Here is a 22,147-nt window from a genome sequence, read left to right as displayed (position 1 = left end):
CAATGACGTCCGCCCCCGGTTATCCACTACAGCCAGACGAACAAACGAAAAGTTATGCCGTCGACGACCAGGGCCCGCTCCCATAGAAGGCGAGAAGGAAGAATTGATACGGCTCGGAAAAGGACGTGTGGCCAATGAGTATGATTATTATTAGGAGGGACCTCAGGCGGGCGGGAGTCGGATCGAGTGTACTCCGTAGTTGGTCACCGAAGCGGCGGAGTGACGGGACAAGTGACTACCGTTGGAACCTAGGAACCTGGCAAGGAAAAAATGGGCAGAGGTGAAACTATTCACAGGTAAACATTATTCATCGGGGCCGGGCGTGGTATAGTTCCATGCTCGTAGGAGGAAGATAGACTCGCTCAAGGTCACAAGATCAAACGTACACTGTCAAAAGTATCCATCGATGGCTCTTTTCTTATTCTTTTATACAACCACCAATCCAAATAATTATAAAAGAAGAAAGATATCCCCTCGCAAGCTAAGCAAGCTTACTAGATCGACATGAATACGACACGTAAATCCGGGTCTACATAGCAACCATAACCTATACAACATGGTCAGAAGAGACTTGGCATCATCGAAGAAAGAACCATCATCCCAAACACTCATCTCATAGACCAGAACTATAAAAAAGAAGAAGAAGCGAGAGAAACATACCAACCAAATCAAGGGGGTATTAAAAAAGAAACACACAGTACAAGCAAGAAATAACTAAAACAGTCGCCAACAAAATAGCCAATCTCACTCAAGAGATCCACAAAAAAAAAAATCAAACGGTGTATCAGGGTAGATGTCGACAGATCAGACCAGTCTTGCGCTTTTGGGGGTTGCAGGTTGCTTTGTGCACTCCACCCAGGCATCAAGCCTGGGGGATTACTATGTACGAGAAAAAAAAAAAAAAGGGAAGAAAAAGGGGTCTCCGCCGATACTGTGCGTTGTCGTGTCGTCACAAGGGATTGGGAAGGGGAATGGTAATCCCAATCCCGAGGTTCGCCACCAGGAGAGTTAGATAAGACGCGAGCCAGACACGAGACACCAGACGCCCAAGAGTTCTGCTCCCAAGGCAATGGTGGAGATCTGTGACACGGGGCGTCCGAGCGATACGCTCGCCATTGAGATTCTTGCAGTAGACCTGCTCCTTGCAGATCGACATGCAGAGGCGAGCCACAGGCGGCAGCGAAGGAAGGAGGAGAGAAAGAGCGGGAGGATAAGATGAAGATGGTCTATGACGCTGAGAGACAGAAACAGAATGACGGCCGACCCAGCCAACAGCGTAGCTCTCACGGGATCATAAACTCAGTCCCTGCTGAAGACAACGACCGGCGCCATCATCATCCATGTATTGTCAAGCACGGACGAGCACAGACGAGCACAGTCAGTCATGGAGAAAGCCAAGGCCGAAGCAGGGTCTAGACGATGCGTTTCAGAAAGCGGACAGAGGATCATGTCGAAAGCGGATGTAGATGCAGCTGCATCTGCAGGCGCGGGCAGGGCAAGGCAAGGCGCACGCGGGCGCGCCAGTAGAGACAGAGACAGGCGGAATGACAAAGTCGGACGATCTCCAGAGAAATCACACCAATTAACTCGGGGGGGAGATCGCCAGACCATTCATGAGCTTAGGCAACGGCTTTCGACGGGCAGTATTTGCCGTCTTGGAGACCCGCGGAGCTCCATGGATCATGCGGGGTTCTTTCATGAGACTCGTGTCAAGCTTGGCCGGGGCTGTGGCGGGTTAGACAAGAAACACTAATCGAATGTGCAGAGTGGGAAAAATAACTCACCTCGTTGAACGACTCTGCTGTAATCACTGGACAGGTTTGGTTGGCTACGGCTGCTTGGCGCGAAGAAGGTTGCACTGGCGGTTCGCCACAGGTGGTTGGAGGTGTCGGACAAGAAATCGGTCGTCAATCGACCGGAGAAGATGGAGCTGCGGCCTCGGTTGCGCTTGGAAAGCACAATCTCGTCGAAGAGGGCCATCCGTGAGTCCTTGGACTTGGGGTTGGTTCTTTCGCGCTCACTGATGAACTCATTAAATCCTAGAAAGAAAATGGGACAGTTAGACATCATGATCCATCCTATCAAGACATAGAACAGATTCTTACCTTGCGTCTGCTGCAGGACAGCAATGTACTCGGCATGCTCATGTGGAAGGCTCTTCGCAAAACCTTCCATATTGAACGAGTAGTACATTCCAGCCTTTTTCTTCTCGCCGCTAGCCGGAACAAGGTACTTCTTATACGTATAAAACAAGCTTGCGAAGCACCTGACAAAGGCAGCACGGATCTGATCCGGATGGAAGGCAGCGTCACAGACCAGACAGACCTGGGAGGCACAGCGGTTGTGAACGGCCAGCTTGCACTGCGAGCACTTGAACATGCCTTCTTCCGCACGGTCATCGCAGATGGCACAGACTAGCTTCTCGTCCCACGGCTGGGTCTGGAAATAGTGACCCTCAACCCAGGCAGTACCCGCGGCGTTGTCAACGGGCTGCACAGCAGCCTGCGGGACAATTGTCGATGCGGCAATGGTGGACTGGGCATACACCGACGGAGCATAGGTCGATCCCGGCCCGTAGTCCGTGTTGAGCGTGGTGACGGACAGATTGGAGGCATGTCCAAGGAAAGGTGCACTTGGGCGGCGCGTCATGCCAAAGGACGAACTCCTCCGAGATGAAGCATCGAAATGGCCAGACCGTTTCTCACGCAGCGATGCCTGCAGTGCCATACCAGAGTCATTCCGAGATGACGGCGTCGGCGGAGGCGGAGGGAAGTGACCCGAAGTAGGGGAGCTTTCTCTGGGTGATGGCGGCGACGCACTGGCCCTGGCTGTGGAGCTGGTTCCTGGCCGATCATAGCTCTTGGACGAGTACCCACGCGAGGAGGCCTGCTCATTACGGGCATGGAGGAATGCATTGAAGATCGGAGGTTGGTATGTTCCCGGAGTCACGGCAGTCGAGCCGAAGGCGCTGGAATTGAGGCCAACGTATTTGGCAAGGTTGGTTGGCGGGGCTTTCGAGGCGTATGTAGCTGCACTTTCGGACAAGAACGTGTCCCAGGGATAGGTTTCAATCGCGTATGCTGGGGGACCGGTGGGCACGCCGCAACGGCTGTGATGAGGTGCAGCCATCTGCAAGAGCGATAGAAGCTTTCGGCGTTGATGACGGGGTAGAGGAGTTGGGGGCAGGGTACTCTCAATCATATCGTTATCCAGGTCCACCAGAACAAAGTCGTCGGTTGGTAATTCCACCTTTTCATATCGGCGCTCGATACCCACAATGTACGGACAAGGCGCTTCAATGGCCTGAACCAGACGAGCGGGGAGAACGGGAATCAAAACACCAGTCCACTGAATCGGGAAGAGCAGGTCAACCAGGGCCCTGGTCGCGAGGTAGAGCATAGAAGTGTGGGATGACAAGAAAATAATGCGAGACTCTGTCAAAGCATACTCGAAAAGGATGATAATGTTTGGGACGGACAACGTCCGGAACAAGGCATACAGGTCCGTATTGCGAGAACCGGGGAGTTCGTTGGAAGCTTCCTGGCGGGCGAATAACCGCAACTCGCGAACTGCCAGCTCGACTTGCGTCTTGGACGAGACCGGGCAGAATGCTTCCGTACAGAGATTCATGACATAGCGCTCCAGCGGCTGCCAGACCCCCATTCGTGGCGAGCTGGGCGGAACACGCTGGACGCCACCCTCGGTCATGGGCACAACAATCGCTTTCAGCCATTCCTTCCAGAAAGTAGTCATATTCGCTTCGCGGCCTAGGATACCGTATGCGCGAGGAATCCAGAATCCCGTGTCGCCATCGGTGAGACCCTCGATCTTGGATGACGCAGCGTGTCGCACCGGGCGCAGCAAATCCGTCATCAGCCCGATCTTCTCCTCGACCGCACTAATCTCATCCTCTAGTCTTTCACGAGAGTCGGACCCAGAGGGCACATTCGGCAACTGTGCCAGCAGTCTGGACAGCTTTGCACGCTCCAACGCAAGCCGCTCCCCCAGACTCGCTGCCAGCTCCCGCTCCTCGTCCGTCATGTTATCCTTCCGCCACTCCTCACATCGCTTCTCCAACTCATCCGCAGCTTTGGGGTTGAGCGGGATCCAGATAATCACGCAGATTGCGTGCAATTTCGAGCCATTGTCCGTTGTCATGGCAAATCCGTGCCAAGTCGACCGCGGCCGTTGATCTGAAGCGACGATATTGATATCATTCGGAAAGGCAAACATGGGTATGTAGTCGGGAAAGTTGCCTCGCTGCTTCAACTCGTCGGGCATGCCTCGCGTGGGGTATCGGTCGAGCAGAACGGGTTCAAAGCGGCGCTTCAACGGGTGCATTGTAGGCGAGATCTCGAGGGGTTGCGGTACTGGAATCACCGAATTATAGTTACTGAGTCGTCGAGACGTGCGTACAGAAGCTGTATCAAGCAATATCTACCGTTAGTGGTGGTTCTCAAGGCAAGACATAAAACCTAAAGGTCAGTTTCAGGTATAACACTCACCTTGTCGCGCAATGGTCGACGGCTGCCTCTTCATACTGTTCATATCCCGGAACGACATATGCCGGCGCACACTTCCAATACCCGATCGTAGCAGATTAGCACCCTGAGACGGCGAATCCTCCGAGACGATCTTTTGTGTGCGGACGCGAGATCGCGGGCGCGTGTTCGGGGTAATCGCGCCCGCACTCAAGCTCAGATCCGTCAAAAAGGTATCTCTCTCGGAAGAGAATTTCAGCAACGCTTGGTCAAAATCAAAGTCTTCGGAGAACATGGCCGACGCCCGTAACGGGGAGGAGGCACCCTTCACCGTCACACTGCTGCGGTTGCTCCCGGCGCCATTGGGCTGGTCCGAATCGGCGCGCGAAAGGGTCGACAGGCGCTGGTTGGAGCTGCGCCGGATGCTATTCCCAGCGTAGAGCGTCGAGTTGGGGCGGGAGGTTGCATCCGGCCCGTATTCTTCCTCCGCATCGGCGTCTTCCTGGATCGCATCGGCGAGCGCGGGGCCTGGAGAGGCGGCTCCATTGATACGATAGTCCTCACCCAGTCGCTTGAAGGTGTCTAGAATCTCGGAGCCGTCCACGCCGGCAATCCAAAAGTAATCAGCCAGAGGAGCGCCCTCATTGGAGCTGGTTGAAGGCATGGTAATTGTGTGGCGACCGTCGCATAAACCAATTTCAACGTTGACTTGGTTTCAAAAACTGTTGTCCACCCTGCTTCCTTTGTTCACCGCATGGATTGCCGGATCTCCAGTCGCATTCAATCTTCGATCAGGGGGTGGGTTGTGTGTCGGCGATGTCGGGAGTCGAGGCGGGGGGCGGGGGAACAGGGCAAGACCGCGGGAGCATACGAGAATTTGGCGAGCCCGGGGGGAGTTTGGATGTCCAGGGAGAGTTAAGAATAGGTAGGTTTAGACGAAGATGAAGAGCAGAAGAGAATTGAGGAGGGGAAGTCAGCGGCGGAGGGAAGAGAGCAGAGGAGGAGGAGGAGGAGTAGGGGAAATTCGGAGAGGGGCGAGGGGTTTAGGAGTGAAGATCAATTTTGGGTGGTTTTTGGTATTTGGCCAGTATTTTTGAAGTATTGAAAAAAAAGGAGGTTTGCAACGAAAATGTCTTTTACCATATTAGCTACTGTGTTCTAAAGTTCTATTTTGTTTTCTAATAAAGCCAGAAGCCATTTTAAAATTATATTTTATTTGTGGGACTATAGTAGTGCCTTTTTGTTTTGGTTTTCTTTTCTTTTGGAAGTGCTTTGTAGCGTTGGACAGGCGAGCGGATGGTTGCGTAGGCCACTCGTAATGCGGTTACTAGTTCCCTCCAGGACCTTCGCAGACCTTCACAGGGACGGAAAGTGTTCCAGTAGAATGCACAGAATGTCGAATGAATTGACTACTCCTACTCCTACTGTACAAGTCTACAACTAACATCTTAACTTCTTATGAAACACCCATCATATTCGTTATCTTCCTACCCAATCTAGTCACAGCGAGACTTTCCTATATGACCCTGAAGACAGCCAATCCACCCGGTGGCGTTCGAACAAACTACAATCCCAGCCCCAAATCCCCATCAAATGGTAGACTCAGGAACAATCTCTCGAACCCCTTGGAGCACTGACCAGTCAAGAACGAGCGCCACTCAGTGCCCGCCCCCCCAAAAAGCCCCATTGATGCGCAAGAGTCTAACACGGAGACCTGACCTGCAGCCCAAATCCACGGCTCACTCGCTAGTTTCGGGAACTTGAAACAAAATCCAGGCCCTGTAAGACAGATTCCAGATTGAATCTGGCCATTCTAGCCACCATAACCTAATTGCGTAGAGCTTGCTAGCCAACTCCGACCGTAGAGGACTGCATACAGTACTCTGTATAGAGTTGGCATCACGACCATCCCATCCCATCCCATCCCATCCTAGCTGAGTAAACCTCCGCGATACTCTAGTCTCCACCATAAAACAACCAACGATTCGAACCACCCGATGGTCGGCTCGGTGGAGCGCATCTTGAGTCCTGGACTGCCTTGTCGATAGAATCCATCCAACCACTTTATCCAGCCATCGTTCATGGAGGGAACTCGGAGGATCCGACCAGCCCACGTTCCATGGTTAACGGGGCGATATCCTCCACATCGATGACCCGCAGAAGTGTGTCTCTTCGTGAAGTGTATACTCGCGCCCAGTTAACCAACCATTGATCCTTCCAACGGCCAAGTTTAGTTATCAGGACTGGGGCATTGCAGTCCTCTTCCTAGTCTCGTGGGGGCGCAATTGCTCTGAGATGACCAAACTGTTCTATACTTTTGTGGACAGTCTCGGCCTGAGACATGGCGTTTGCTCGAGTTGCCGATCTGGTGCTATGGTAACATGGTTATGGGGAGTGGATGGGAGCCGGGGTATTAATAGATAGTTAGTACGGGGTACATAATATTAGAAACAGATACCGAGGGAGAGAGCACTGCAAACCAAGACAAGGATGACAAACTACAGACTACATTCTCACTGTAAGCTACAAAGTACAGTTTGACTATGCTCCGTCCGCCGCCATTGAGTATACTCCCCGGACCCCTAAAACTCCGCGCTATTAGCAACTGATTTCCGAACCAGCGATCTCCACTTCGATGCAACCCAAATTTCCAGGTTTTTATCTGCACAAGCGAAAAGGTCGGCCTCTGCCGAACCGAAACCCAAGCCGCCTCAATTTCGTAGGGTGTATACTTGTCATCGTCAGACTGACCAAACCCCGTGCCGACTTTGTACAAGATCATGACTCGGCACATGCCACTATCCCCCAACAAGCCCGATAGTCACAGTGTCATACTCCTACTCTTTTCAGTCATCCTGACACGTGAATCGTAACTCGTCGTGCTTAGGAGGAGGCATACCCTGTCGGAGCTTGAGTCAGGAGCGAAAGTGGAGGGCCTGTGCCTCTGGGGCCGGCCGATCCCTGCCCAACGCAGTTGACAGTGGAGCACCGAGGGGAATGAATTGTTCAATCATAATCATGGTTGCGCACGCTGATTTCTATGTACGCACTCCACTGTTAGGAGGACAGGAGGTAGATTTATAGAAAAGAAGATGCGAAATATTTATACTAACATAACATCGTGATACTATGCATCCATGTGACTGGCAATTTACAAAATAGATACAGTACAACCTGAACAACGATCCAATATCCTCCAACCAAATCGGACAAAACCACGCTATTCATAACGCCTACAGTACTTTCCAACTATAATACACACGTTTTATACCCGTTCCAAAAACCCCTTACTTGCAGTCTCGCCCAACTGCCTCGATGCAGGACATCCCCGCTCCATCCTACAATTGGCCCCAATCGCCCTTAGCCCGCCACCGTGTAACTCCAACTTGGCCTGCTGCCGCAGCGGGGCCTTACGTGTAAGCCTCTCTGCACTGCAGAGTCTGCAGCGTCTGGACTCTCTACTAGTCGTCTGCACCAGTAGCCCTTTTCGCACGGCCGCAGTCGAGAACAGGCTACGACAAGCCCAGCCTGCACGGCACGAAGATTTACGTATGGCGGGTGGGACACGAAATAAGCGGTGGGCAGGAGGGGATTTTTGTTGCTTATTTTCAGCGAGGCTTGTAGGAGTTTGTAAAACACTTGGATGTGTCCTGATGGATAACACGTCATCCTATTGAAACTTCATCTTGCCAGAGCAATTGGGCAGATTTGAATTGTCAGGCTGGTATATCAGCACATATTTCTACTGTAAGTGTGAAGTCCATCGTGTAAATAGACCAGCGGTCTGGAACCCAAGCAAACTGTGAACAGGTTAAGGCAATGAACCCGGCTATTAGCGACGGCGGTCTAGACTGGTCCATGAATACCTAGACTTTCCTCCGCCATTGATCAATGAATGAGATTGGGCTGATGTCGTGTGTACTACAGTATGTACCTACATACACAATGTAAATATCCATGGATACTCTATACCGGAGCCATCCATTATTTACCCTAAGGTCATCGTCAATCAAGGAAATGATTGATGCGCAGAATAACAACCTTATGCATTTACCGCAGGATTTTAAGATCTAGACTATTCCCCAAACCTGAATATATATTGCGACGCAAGATCATCTCCACCGCCATCACGCCTTGAGAGTGCGGTTTCTACTGTACCCACCTCAACCACAACATAGGTCTTTCTCTACATAACCACCTGGGATTGGGATCTACCCTAAAAGCCTCCCCTTTTCAATTCAATAAACAATCGAGGAATCGGCGCATCCCAGCCCTGGGATTTCTAACCCACATCCACAACCGCCAGCAGTGTCACGCTCCTCCCAGCAACAGTGAAGCCCGCAGCTGCATGCAAAAGCCGCCAGCCGAGCCCCATGCCAGTGGAGCCACAATCCGCCTAGAGCTAGCGCGAGGATCCAGAAACCGAAGTCCCGGCAGGTTTGGCGGTTCGGCATTGCAGGATATATTGCGGATCTGCCAGGGGGGTACCGTAGGGATAGGGAGGTTTACATATGTCGGGCCTGGACTAGCTCTCAGACTCCCGGAGATTCAGAGTATACGAATTGCATTGCAACGCCCATTCGCCATTACATATATCCAGACAAAAGATAAACAAGAAGAAAATCACAGATTATGTACTTGACTTGAATTCGTCATATAGATACGCCCCCTCAGGCAACACGGCAGCCGAGAAAACCCCTTGCACCCAGCACACTCGTGCCCTGCACTAAACGCGGCTATATGCATCGGGAGACTCGGATGGACATGTCGTGGTACGACGGGACCAGCAACCCAGCCGCCCTCACATCGTGTTTCTGTTTCAGGTACGTTTCCGGCTCATCAGATTGCCAGTCGTGAGGAAGCCCTTGTCGCCCATGGCGCCGCGCCACTCAATAGATAATTGGCCCAGGGTGGCGCGGCCGTCGCGGCGGAGATCGTTTTGTAGGGCCTCGATGCCTTCTGTGCGGGATTCTTCTTGTTCTATTAGGAAGGCGACTTGGAGGACGTCGCGTGGGTTGAGGGTTGGTGGTTTTGCTGTGGAGGGATCGGAGGATGTTGCGTCCCAGTTGAGGGATTGGCATTTGAAGGGTGGTTTGGGGTTGAGTCGGGTTTGCTTGGGAGTGTTAACGGATGGTTCAATTTCTTGTTTCCAAATATCGGCGTCTTCTGTGTCCTTTGGCCTTTTTGTCTACCTGCGAGAAGCTTGCTTACCTTTACAACCACCGCACCGTCCCCCACATTCTCCAATTGCGCTTCCAAGGCAAACCGAAGCAACCGAGTCTTTCCATACGGACCCAGTGACTTGTTTTCCACTTCCAAAGGCGGCAATTCAGAGGCCTTGGTGCGCACACTCAGACACGGCTGCGCGACAAATTGATATAGCTTCCGGAACGTGCGAACACGACCGCTCGCCGCATGAGCATTCTCACCAATCCTGGTCTCAGTATAGCTCACGCTAACGGCGAGAATATGATTCCCTTCCTCCTTTAGGTCATAGCGCACAATCTTTTGTAGGGACTCGCCGATTTGGAGACCCTCTGATTGAGCGGTGTCGCTGGCGGGATCGAGTTCGAGGGTTGCGACTGAGGAGGGGGTTTGGATTTCGGCAACGATGCGCACGGAGGTCACGACTCGACCTACTTCGTTCGTAGAGATCTCATTGTTTGCGCTGAGTGTGCAGGCAAAGGTTTCGCCGACATAGACGGATCCGAATGCGGGGGGAAGGGTGAGCTATATTGGGTCAGCGAAAAGCTAACCAGACAAGCAGAGAGATTGAAGTAGGCTCACGATAGGTGTAAGAATGAATTGGTCATCAGAGTCGACGGATGGATAGCTCAAGGAAGCCTTGGGGGAGATCTTTGTGTTCGCGGCGGGGAGCGGGGATTGATAAGAGAGGGACGGTCGGGAGAGACTAACAGGTGTCAGTGGTTATGACCAGCCAGATAGAGACGAGAACATGGTTGATACCGAAGAACTGTTCACATTGTGATTGTCAGCATCTTTGGTCTTCCAACTCCATACTCTCTGGGACTGCTTACCTTTCAGGGAAACGGCATGGGGTTCCTTGGGGGCATCAGCGCCCGACGCAGCTCGTGGGCGCGCCATGAGCTCTGCGATGGATGGAGTGTTTCTGGTAGCAACTCAAGATCATGTACTGCTGTCCTAATGGGCATTGCGTTCTTCTCAGCGAGTCATTCTGATGAACTGGGAGCTAGGCAGTTGTCGCACGAGCGGGCCGATAACGATCCATCGATAGCGATGGAGCTCAGACAAACGGTGCAAACATGTTATCATCATCAGTATTGCCTCTGGCTTTAAGAATAAAAGCAAGCCAAGATAAAGGTTAACGTTACATCAACTCATGATGGATAATTCAATAAAAGAGGTCCCTCTTTTGAACTCGGAGCTACGTGAATCTAAAATGCTTCTCCAGAGTATGAGATATGAGCCGAAATGTGGTAAACGTTGAAGTAGCTCCATCCAAATGCGCGCGAGGATTTGGTTTGTCGGACTTTCCCTGTCCACGTTTTAACACAAAGTTAGACTGCTGCACTGTCACTGCTAGATTCCCGTCATGGTCTACTATCTGGATATACATGTCGAACAGATTGCCGTCTAGCTTATACATCGTTGTGTGATTCAGAATCCATTCGATCCTGCCAGCAGGGTCAGTACCGAAGTCAAAGTCTATACTTATGGTGATATAGTTATAATCGAGAACAGAGTCCTATTCATTCTTTAGATATTTGATGTGGAGAGGGGTATCGGGGTATATAATTTAAGAGTGTTAAGAGTAGCTTGAGGAGGGTTTCGACCACGTACTAGAACTACCAGAAGGCCAAGATCCTCTAAGCGAAAATTATCGCTAGGATCCAACTTACTCTAGTAATCCCGGCAGTTTCGGCCTCCAACAGGACTCTATAGAAGGGTCTCCCTAGCTTAAGGGCTATCATATTGAAGCTTCGTAGTAGCTAGAATCAACTTATAATGTAACGTGTTTTTCTAGCCCGCGTAATCACGCAATCTGTCTAGAATCGGAATTTGAGGTAAGTTTATATTAATGCTAGACGTGATATTGAGATTACTGATAGTGATAATATCCAGGCTGTAGTGTTTCACTGTTAGAGTCTGGTTTATTTTCGCTTAAATAGTTGAATACTACTGATCTAGTTTGATGTCTCGGGGCTAGATATGGAATGCACCCCGGCTAGGGGGCGGATGAGCTGTAGATAGTGTAGGTTTATCTAAATTAGACCTAGCTAGATGAGCTTATTGTGGCAAGTGTAAAAATAATCCCGGCTTACCCGGATAAGCAAAGTAGCTATCTAGCCACCATATACGTAGAAACCGCGGTCATCTATAAATGATGAGCATGATCTCGACGGCCAGGAATAAGGTGATAATGAATATGCATACGTAGAGTACACCCATCCTTTGTAGCAAAGCCAACATTGTGCCCTTGTTCTCCTTGAATAGGCTCAAGAGCAGTAGCTTGTTCGAAACTGGTCCGGGGTGATCACTGTCTTGCCAGTCGAGATTGATGTCTAGGTGACATTTAGGAAGATAAGAGGTTTGCCATAATTTCAAATGAAAATAACATATAGCAAGAAAAACCAAAAACAACGCTGGTATAACTGGAGGATTCGCCCTCGTCAGCCTTTCCCTGCTAAACAAATGGGAAATATCTAAAATAACATGTATGTCTATAACTTTACAAATTGGCCATCCTGTGAGGAGAAGTAAGCTAGAAATTAAGAGACTTGCCGCTAAGATACGCCTAGGACAGGAGATGAGAGGGACCAAACTTACCAACCCTGAAAGGGCCTTGGTGACATTGATAGAACTGAAGACTATGAAATTGTTAAGGCTTTTGACATCTATTTCCCATTAAGTACACCTATAACCCTATAGACCATTAAATCCACCCATAGGGAAGGAAATAAACAAAAAACCAAGAATTTTATCTATAACAGCTAATTAGCTAACGTATATGCATATTAAGGAACAACTTAAATATAGTGATATCTAAACTAGTGGATCGGAGATGTATAACTATTCGATTTAGTAAGGATTTAGTAAGCTTACAAGTAATGGTTCATCTGAGTGGCTAGGCTTAAATATAGTTCTTAAGTCAGATACGGAAGAAAATCCCTCTTATTGCATCCCAATGGCTCGCTACTGCAAGGTTAAGTGTTCTAGGTTGATGGGAAATGCCCGTCTCTATAATTCCAAGAAGTAGCATTAAAGCTGAACACATCCATCACATCGGGATAATGATATATGATCACCAACAATCTGAAAGGATTAGAGAACAAACTGTCTCAGTTGGAAAGATTTGTGTAAGAGCACTACAACCAACTTTAAGGCCGTAGGGGGTTGAAAGAACTCATTCCAAGATTCACAATCGACATATCAGAGCATATCTCAATTTCAGCATATATGATTGACTAACCAGACGAGATGATCAGTCCCAACCACCGAGAAATCAACCTCGGGTTGTTCAACCAAAACACGGAAACCGAAATAATGTACAATAAAATACGCTCTCAGTGGTAAGGAGCTAACAGCTACTGCCTGCGCCAGGTACGAGGATCTAACATCGATATACTTCAGGGCCATACATAAATTAAAGACCTTCGTTGAAACTCATGACTGTAACTTTTAAACATAATATGTCCTAGGTAGATATATAGTAGTACGCAATCGTGGAAGGTCTAGTAAGGTTAACCTTGGTGAATAAATTAGGGTGTTGCCCGATGGCTGGCTTAGGTAACTTCAAGGTGTCCAATGCCTGATTCTACTCAGTCAACAAGAGCCGCGAGAGGGTAAACACTAGAAAAGAAGAGGAGTGCCAAGAGGTGCCCGAGCCCAGACTTTATTGTGCAGAATATATGCGCAGAGACAGGGGTCACTTCCAGAATCTCCATTCCCAGAGCTTCCATTCAGTTCTCTCTCTGATTCATCCAAGAAGATAAATAGACCGAGAGTCAGCATCTTCCTTTTCATAAGCTCAAATATTCTGTCTACACTTTGATTTTTCGACACCCCCGTATACTCTGAATATGTCAGACCAGCCGACTATTTCTGGCAGCTGTTTCTGCCAGCAGATCCGCTATGAACTCACCGGAGACCCTCAAGTGAAGCTTCTCTGTCATTGTGAGAATTGTCGCAAAGTCACAGGATCCAGCTTCATGGCGAATGCCGTCTACCAGGAAGACATAAGTACCATCCTGTCTCATCTCCATTCTACGGACCTTACACTGACTCATTCTAAGCAACTCAGTATCATCTCGGGAGAAGACGTGTTAAAGATCTACAAAGATAGCAACAACTCCAAGGGAACTGTTCTATCTAGGGCATTCTGTTCGAACTGCAGTTCACCGCTCTTTATCACCAACTCGATACACAAAGGGATGTTGACAGTCACTTCGGGCACGATGGATTTGGGCCCATCAAAGACTGAATGGGCGCCTCAGGTCGAGGTCTTTTGCAAGAGTCGGAGAGAGTGGCTTCCATCTGTGGAGGGGACGGCCACATGCGACGAGGTCGAATTATTCAAATAGAGAAAGACGGGTGTAGAATACAACAGAGTGTGCACTGTCTAGCAAATTTAATGAAAGGCGATGATGGTATACTTGCATGCTGAATGATTCAAATGATGGGCCTTCCCCTGTACATGGCGGGGTGGCAAACCAAACACTGCAAACACTACCCTTCGCATGGGCTCCTGCCCTTTTCGGCTTCATCTTCGCGCTCTCTGCTCTTTTCAAGAGACAATCCTCAGATTCAGAGATTCATCACTTGTCTTGATTCCCTTCAAAAGTGGCCATCTCCATCAGAAACCAGTTGTTTGCTCTGGGACACCTGGTTCCGCCCTGCGACAGCTCTGAGGAGGAGGCTGCAGTGCTGGGATCTATACCTAACATATGAAAGCATCTGCCTTCTTTCACTCTGCCTCCAACTCAGGCTTTCCCTATATTTCTCTATTTCTCCGCCCCCATCTGCTATTCTTCGTCCTTTCTTAAAAATACACCTTCCTCAATCTGTCTCCTCAGAGTACCCACCCCCATGGACACCATCCAACAGGACGCCGTGAGCAACCCCGGAAGCCCATCTACGGTGATCCCGCCAACCCCAGCTCCCCGCCGTGGGAAGAAAATGGCAGGTGGAAGGCCCAAGAAAGACCCCCGCTCTTCAAACCGAGCTACTCCCATGAAGAAGGCTGCTCCTGCCCAAACCAGCCCAGCAAGCAAGCCAGTTCTATCAAACCCTGCGACTCCTGCCAAAGGGAGCCCAAAGAGAAAAGCAGGCGAAGGTCGCGGATCCGGTTCTTCTCCAACAAAGCGAGCTCGCCCAGCGAAGGTCATCGTGAAGTATCATGGTGACGAGCTTCGCCCCTATCCATGGCGTGACTCTCCGCCGGATTCGTACCTAGATAAGGTAGATCGAATCGGCAAGACTCGGTATGTTGTTGCAAGCAAGAACTGGGCTCTTTCAGTGCTAACTGACCGTCTCTGGGGGCTTAGCATGTTCATTGTGGGCCGGCAAGTTCGTGAGAATGGCGAAGTCCCTGAGTTTTATTTTGATGTTGTCGGATCCACCGGCAATCTCTACAGGGTCAAGATCGGGAAGCTGCCGTCTTGCGACTGCCCTGATGCCAAGTTCCGCGGTCGTGGAGAGTGTAAACATGTCATTTATGGTACGTCTTCAATTCTCAACTCTACCTATTCTTCGCCCTAGACATCCTCATCGCATCTTATTCTTACGATTATTCTTACTGACTCCCTATTTCAGTCCTCCTCAAAGCTCTCAACGCTCGCCCCGAACTTCGATATCAGATCTCTTTTGTGCCATCGGTAAGTAGAACCCCTCCGCACATACAGTGGTCATTCAACCCTTCTGATATGTCTCTCTGTGAAGGAGCTGCGAGAGATGTACGAAGGCTCCCTGATGAGCATGTTTGCGGAGACCGGTACCGCGGACCACGACCGTGATGGCAAACGCAAGCCTATAGAGGGCGCCTGCCCCATCTGCTTCATGGATTTCGAACCCAAGGACAAGACCGTTTGGTGCCAGACTGGCTGTGGGAACAATGTTCACGAGGTCTGCTTCAAACAGTGGGCTCGCACGTCGCTCGCTTCTCAGGGTTCTATCCGCTGCGTTTACTGGTGAGTTTTGCCTCTTGAACCTCCCTGCATGTTTTTCGCTGTCATGTCCACCGACTAATTCAATCTCCTCACAGCCGCACCAATTGGCCATCCCCCGGCTCCAACCCCAAAGTCGAGAATCTGCGAAAGAACGGCACCATCGGACGAGAAGGCTATGTCAACGTCGCCGACCAGTTTGGCCTGTCGACGAAACGCGGTACGAACTTTTCTCTGTACTTCCACCTCAATCATTCTGATGGGAAGAAGGATTTGAGTTGAATCAGATTTGCTAATGTGTCTTTTACCATCTTGCATAGACTCTTCAATGTACTCCTCCTCTTCAACTGCCCGACAATCGCGCTCATCTGGGCAGCTCGAGGATGATGTAAAGTCTCCATCGGAGTAAGGTCGCCGTCGGTGTTTCGCAACATGCCTAGTCTGGTACTACATAGATTGTGCTTCGTGATGGCGTTGAAAGGGCTGGCGTTTCCAACAAGCAGTGTATGAGTAACGGTTGTTTTGTTATTTTGTAGAAGATACCCAATTTGAATTATGTGTTTTATGGTTACCCCGTGAGCCTCTCTGTCCTATTCATCTACATGAACCACACAAGATCATTCCTCCCTCCAAATATTCGTGGACGAGGAAGTTGCAGTATATGCAAGAAGGCTCTCAGTCTTGGATTTAAACGCCTTGACCAAATTATCCCACGGTTTGATCCCAAGTCATGTCTTTCTTTGGTATGAATTTGGTTCAGTACACCCTTGAGTTGATTTCGTGGTTAGTACATTGCCTAGGGCTTGGATGTATTACGCCAAGATAACCTGTTCATACAGAACTACTACGTGGTCGAAAGCTAATCTAGACCGTTAGGATATCTTCAAACTACGGCTACCAAGAACACTAGCTTGAAAGGAAACCAACCGGCCATTTCAAAGCAAAGACAGAACCGCAAGAGAATGCGACTCGAAGCAGTGTATCATATTAAACCCAAGGTAATTCCAACTCACCATGCACCAGGCACCATGCACCATGCTAAATAAGGGTATCATCATAACAAAAAGAACCCATCCCATCCATAAACCCACATACGCCCGACCCATGCAACACAATCCCCAGAAACCCAAACCCAAACACAAAACAAATCCAAAATAAAAGATTTCAGACAGAGCTTTTCAATCGCTTCCCGCCACGTACAACCGCCATGCTAACGCCTTCTTCGCCCGTCATCCAGGACGGCATTCGCTCGGGATCGATAACGCCTAGCTCGGCGAGTGTGCGGATTCCCCCAATAACGTCGGAGCCCGTGAATGTCAGCGATATTGTAGGTTGCGTAGCGGATGCAGTTGCAGTGGTCGTAGGATCCGCCGTGTTGGTGGTAGACGGTACATCTAAAAGTCTGATATCGAGGCGGTCGAGGGGTGCAGGGGCCTGCGAGCCGCCGGCTGTACCGAATCGCGAGTGTGTCACGAGTCGTCGTTTTTTGGATGTCGGAGAAAGAAGGGGGCCGTCCTGACCGTCCCCGGCGCCGTCACCACTGGCAGTGTGCCGTTTCAACGTATTACTCACACCGTTGGGCTGATCCAGATTCTCTTTATCCTCCATCGACAAACCATTCACACCCCCAGACATATACTCCTCCGCCGAGACCGTATTCGACGGCCGCGGATCCAACGGACTCCCCTCAATCGCCGCATCAGCAAAGATACTAAAAGCGCCATTCGCCGCAGTCGTCCTCCCCGGACCACGCAGCGCAAGTAACGTGGGCAAATTCTTCGCCGCTAGCGCGGTGGCTTTAAGCGTGTACCGCTCATGCGGACGGGAAAGAGCCTTTGGAACCGCGTCGCGGACCAACCGCTGTAAACTCCGGGGGTCGGTGGCCACCGAGCTCGTGGATGGCGCGGGCTTGGAGCCCGTTGATGTGGACAAGGAGGTGTATATGAAGGGACAACTGTCCGGGAAGGCGACGTAAATGACGCGCGAGGAGTCGGCGAAGATCTGCGGAGACTGTCTGGGTGCTTGGTAGGGGCTGTCGAGGATGAAGATGCGGAGGAATGTTAGGGGGAGGGTTGTTGAGCGGGAGAGATGGAAGTGTGCTTTGACTAGCGGGGAGATTTCTTGTTGGAGGGCTCTAACGAAAGTCGCCGCTTGTGTGCGTGGGATACAGGCCGACCAATCCGGTAGGTGGCCATCGACTGGCTTCTTCTGTCTAGCATCGATGCGACTGAGTTCCAGGGCTGTCCATCGCAAGCTGGAAGGGTGATCGTCCATGTAGCGTAGGTCTGCCATTGCGAGTTGGCGCAGCGTGATCCCATGACGCCAGTCGCCCTCTAGTATTCTTTCCAGGACCTCGCGCTTTCCACCTTTGCGATCTTGGAGATCTGTGTAGGCCTGGCGGACGTCTTCGACTGTTTCTGCGGCTGGATATGGGAGGGTTTCTTCGTCGTTGGTGTCATTTCGGGCGTTGGATTGCAGGTATGGAGGGAAGGAGGTGATGTTGCGGTCGTCCAGCCAGGTCAGGGCTAGATCTAGGAGGGCTTGGCGGGAGTGTTTGCCGAGGGATTTGGTGAGCGAGGGGGTTGTCGAGGGGATGCGAAGGTTGTTTGGGAGGCTGGCTGTTGATGGAGCGCGGAGTGTTTTGGAGCGCGCCATCGTTGATAAGGGGGTTGGTGATTGCTGGATATAGTAATAAAAGATGCAATCATGCCCAGGGTATCAGTTGAATTGCATGGTATTGGACTGAATGTCGAGTTTTGATCTTGTTTTTCCTCTGGTTGAGATTCACGCGATGAGGCCGGGGTATCAACAATGAATGTCACGTGGGGATACGTCAAGCGTAGTGTATCACGTGTATTCAAATTTAGATAAGTATACTGGAGCCATGAATCAAAATGTACTGCTTGACTCTCTTTGAAAGTTAGCTTCTCGCAAGTCCTCCATTGATTATATTCTTCTCAATCTCGCGATTGGGTAGATTAAATCTGATCCCAAGCCGTGGATGATGCCTCTAGAAGGACGAGCGTATCTCAACTCCGATCTATACATACTTGACAACATTAAGCCCGAGTATGTTGAGGAATAAGAACTCAGCGCAAGATGTTGGTGCAGTCTCACTGGAATTACCTTTCCCTGAGGGCGATTCTCCGAGTTTCTTGCGATTAGACACCATCCTCGCCAGCAATAATAATGCCAGGATTGACCCGATCCTGGCCCGTGAGCTAGATTCCTGGTCGCTGGTGATTAGTCCCGCCGAAGTGGAGGCCGTCCGTGCTTCAACCAGTAGTGTCTACTGATGGACTAGTATAGAATGTCATGCATATCTTCCCTGTCAATAAATCCTTACGGTCATGATCCAAGGCAGATCTTTACAACTCCCAATTGTGTGACCCTGGGTGGATTACTACCGTGCTACAGTACGATGTACGGAGCAGTTACTGTACCATTGTTCCCTCTCTAGTGTATAGTTAGTTAGTTAACTATTCTCCGGCCGTGATTAATAATTATTTCAAGACCGCGACAACCGAATCATCCTGAGCGCAGAGTGACTTCAACTCCGAACTCGGGCTGACCAATCCAGGGCTGCACATCCGCCAATGAGAGGTGCAGCCGAAGGCGAAGGGCGCCGCATACTTCGTGGTTGAGGCCACAGCCGCGCTTGTCGCTGTAATTCGAGATGTCCTCTTCTGTCTATACTCTTATAGGTATACGGAGTATACTCCAATCCTTATGGAAGGGAAGTGTAATAGTGAAGAGGGGTTCACCTTTACATCTCACAATTATTCACGATCCATTCTCTTATGATTTGTGTGGATCTGGATGGAACCGAGGGCATCCACTGTGTGATTAATAATGATCTCCCCAGTTGGGGAACTTTTTCCGATTCTTGGGATTCCAAGTGTGGTCCCGAAAGACTTAGTCCACTGTAGCCTCCGATCCTCGGCCAGTTCCGCGGTGCGAGTCGGACAGTGCAACGAGTTCGGTTTTCTCGAAGAGCAGGGTAGGAAGGCAAGATAGGGCATCTAGCAAAGCACTATGCCCTCTTATAGACTTTAGAGACTTGATCGAGAGTAGTATATTCGGCTGTATGATACAGAATAGACTTTGCCAGCGGAAGTCGGGAAATCCAACACGAGGCGGCTGCGGCGAAAACGGGTGGATGGTGGATGGTGGATTACTCATCCACCCCTCCATTTGGAACCTCCGATTCCCAAATTCTCATCCCGAAAAAACCCACTTTGGCCCTCCCCCCCCCCAAAGAACCCACATTGACTCGACCCTCTTTGCCCTCCTTCGTTTCCTCCTCTCTCCCTCTCTCTCCACCAAACATCCATCCGCCTTTGATTCCATCGCGACGCGCCTTTGGAATCTCATCCCGTCCAGGCTTACGACAGTCAAAACCCTCGCCTTCCCACCTGGGCTGACCCTCATCTACAACGGCCCTAGAGCCGCACCCGGTACGCCCGAGTCATCCGCCAGCGACGGCGACCGCGCAAGAGTCTCTCGTTCGACGACGGACAATTACATCGGACTACGATTACCCGCGACCCACGGCGACGGAACATCAAAATGGCCAACTTCAACGGGCGCCGCGTCCCCAACTTCTCTCAATACCTCGATGACCTGAATGCCATCCCGTCGCCCTACGACCAGGCTGTGCAGCAGCGCCAGCAGGAGAACACTTTCAACCTCGATGAGGAACTCGCCCTCTTCACCAACACCGAGTTCTTCGATTTCGACAAGTTCACCGACCTCGGTCTGCCTGCCTTCGATGCCGTCGATCAAAAGTCTTCGCCCGTCGAGTCCCTCGCGGACCAGTCTACACAAAATGCCGATATGAAGTTCTTGGAATTCCTGCATGGTAAGTCTTTGGAGGGAGATACCCTGGGATACTCTTGGTCGCGTTTGGATGGTTGGACATTTTCCTTTGAGAAGGGCACAACTCTCCCCCTGGGTCACACTCGTCTCGATTGGTCCGGTCCTTATGGCTGTCGTTCTCATGAAACCATGCATGATTGCTGGTGACTACTGAAATGGCTGCATGACTCGCCCACTCGATGTTGGTTTTGCTCACACAACTCATGTCTTGGCTGGATGTCGTCTTCTGCATGCCGGATGTGCCCATTTCAACCCCACGCCCAACCCTGGCCCTCCTTTTGGACCCTGACCTCGAGTCAGTGGTGTTTCCCCTAGGGCTGCAGGACATCCATGTCGTGTGGCGTGTGCAGATTTTGTTCGTTCCTGCGATCGGGGCCAAGCAATTGGGCTCATGCAGACGTGAATATTCTCCGCTATTACGCCATTCCACGTGATCGGCACAAGGGACCAAGCCATACTAAGGAGATTGTCCAACCAATTCGGGGTTCACCGAGAACGCGACCAAGTGGATGCGTTGACTGAATAGTGGATGCTAACGTTGATTCGCAATAGATGGCTTGGGCAACATGCCCGAGTACCAGCAGGATCTGAACGGCCTGAACGCGTCCCTGCCCGTGCAAACCGCGCATTACTCGGCGGTTTCGTCCGTGCCTCACGCACCCGTGGCGGCTAACTCGGTTCCCGCTCAAAATCTGCCCATCGCCGCTCCCCCGAGCGTGGCGCCCACGCCGGCCCAGACTGCCGTTTCGCCAGCCACATCTGCCGCTCCCGCTAAGCGGAAGAGCACTAATGCCAAGGCCACTACCACGAGCGCCGAGGAGGCTGCCCAAAATATGGCCGAGGAGGACAAGCGTCGCCGCAACACTGCTGCTAGCGCTCGTTTCCGTGTGAAGAAGAAGATGCGTGAGCAGGCTCTGGAGCGCAGCCTCAAGGAGACCAACGACAAGAACGATGCCCTCGAGGCTCGCGTTTCCCAGCTGGAGCTGGAGAACCACTGGCTCCGTGGTCTGATCATGGAGAAGAACGGCACGGAGGAGCGTAACGAGGCCTCTGAGAAGGCCATCTCGGACATGTTCAAGAACTTCATGGCCTCGCGCAAGACCGAGTCAAGTCTTTCCGAGTCCAAGCACGGCGTGGGCACCACTGCCTAGGCAGTAAAGAAAAAAAAAGAAAAAACAAAACCGTGAAAAGGAAAAAAAACCCCCAAGCTATTCCCCGCAGTCTTATTCATGCACTGTTCCTCTGTCCCCTGCTACTTTCGACGATGGGATATCCTGGTGGAGGTGTATCTCCCCTGCCCATCGTCTTTTTTGTTTCTTGTCAATATTTTATGAGCGACTTCGGATTCGGTTTTTTACTTGAATGTGGGATGCTATCTTACTGCATCCGCACAGATGAGGGTGGCAGAAGACTATGAGTGATGATTTTTACAGTGCAGTTGGTTTGAATAGACACACTTTACTCTTTACTTTTATTCCTTGGATGATCGCTGCTACGGGTAGAGTAGAGTAGGTCGGATCGTAGCATTTCAAGGTGGAGATTAACACCCCAACAGACAAAGTCTTTATATACTCGTGATGCGTACAGGCACCATGTCTCCTTTGTCTTTTCTCTCACCACTGTCATACCCCCTAGCTGCGTTTA

At 50.7% G+C, this 22,147-nt stretch overlaps 6 protein-coding genes across 6 annotated transcripts; 3 read left to right on the top strand and 3 right to left on the bottom strand.

Moving 5' to 3' along the window:
- Positions 1–1,582: 1,582 nt before the first annotated feature.
- N7458_004230 (dDENN domain protein) lies at positions 1,583–5,145 on the bottom strand (the record flags this gene model as incomplete). Its single annotated transcript, XM_056907612.1, has 4 exons — positions 1,583–1,725; positions 1,785–2,039; positions 2,106–4,421; positions 4,506–5,145. The coding sequence occupies 4 exons, from the start codon at positions 5,143–5,145 to the stop codon at positions 1,583–1,585; spliced, it is 3,354 nt and encodes a 1,117-aa protein (XP_056768339.1).
- Positions 5,146–9,300: 4,155 nt separating this feature from the next.
- Positions 9,301–10,586, bottom strand: N7458_004229 (trafficking protein particle complex subunit 13; the record flags this gene model as incomplete). Its single annotated transcript, XM_056907611.1, has 5 exons — positions 9,301–9,594; positions 9,693–10,211; positions 10,269–10,392; positions 10,449–10,455; positions 10,520–10,586. 5 exons carry the CDS (start codon positions 10,584–10,586, stop codon positions 9,301–9,303), a joined length of 1,011 nt encoding a protein of 336 aa, XP_056768338.1.
- A 3,963-nt stretch (positions 10,587–14,549) lies between these two features.
- Positions 14,550–15,907, top strand: N7458_004228 (RING finger protein; the record flags this gene model as incomplete). The annotated part of the gene is made up of 4 exons (XM_056907610.1): positions 14,550–15,180; positions 15,276–15,337; positions 15,402–15,649; positions 15,724–15,907. The coding sequence occupies 4 exons, from the start codon at positions 14,550–14,552 to the stop codon at positions 15,905–15,907; spliced, it is 1,125 nt and encodes a 374-aa protein (XP_056768337.1).
- An 882-nt stretch (positions 15,908–16,789) lies between these two features.
- N7458_004227 (CENP-N/CHL4 family protein) lies at positions 16,790–18,280 on the bottom strand (the record flags this gene model as incomplete). Its single annotated transcript, XM_056907609.1, has 1 exon — positions 16,790–18,280. The coding sequence occupies one exon, from the start codon at positions 18,278–18,280 to the stop codon at positions 16,790–16,792; it is 1,491 nt and encodes a 496-aa protein (XP_056768336.1).
- A 1,914-nt stretch (positions 18,281–20,194) lies between these two features.
- On the top strand, positions 20,195–20,650 carry N7458_004226 (Regulatory protein cys-3; the record flags this gene model as incomplete). Its single annotated transcript, XM_056907608.1, has 1 exon — positions 20,195–20,650. One exon carries the CDS (start codon positions 20,195–20,197, stop codon positions 20,648–20,650), a length of 456 nt encoding a protein of 151 aa, XP_056768335.1.
- Positions 20,651–21,069: 419 nt separating this feature from the next.
- N7458_004225 (bZIP transcription factor) lies at positions 21,070–21,654 on the top strand (the record flags this gene model as incomplete). The annotated part of the gene is made up of 1 exon (XM_056907607.1): positions 21,070–21,654. One exon carries the CDS (start codon positions 21,070–21,072, stop codon positions 21,652–21,654), a length of 585 nt encoding a protein of 194 aa, XP_056768334.1.
- Positions 21,655–22,147: the final 493 nt, after the last annotated feature.

The sequence above is a fragment of the Penicillium daleae genome (genome assembly GCF_028827525.1).
Source record: "Penicillium daleae strain IBT 16125 chromosome Unknown utg000004l_segment0_segment0, whole genome shotgun sequence".
Classification (NCBI taxonomy): Eukaryota; Fungi; Ascomycota; class Eurotiomycetes; order Eurotiales; family Aspergillaceae; genus Penicillium; species Penicillium daleae.
This window is presented reverse-complemented; position numbering and strand designations above follow the sequence as displayed.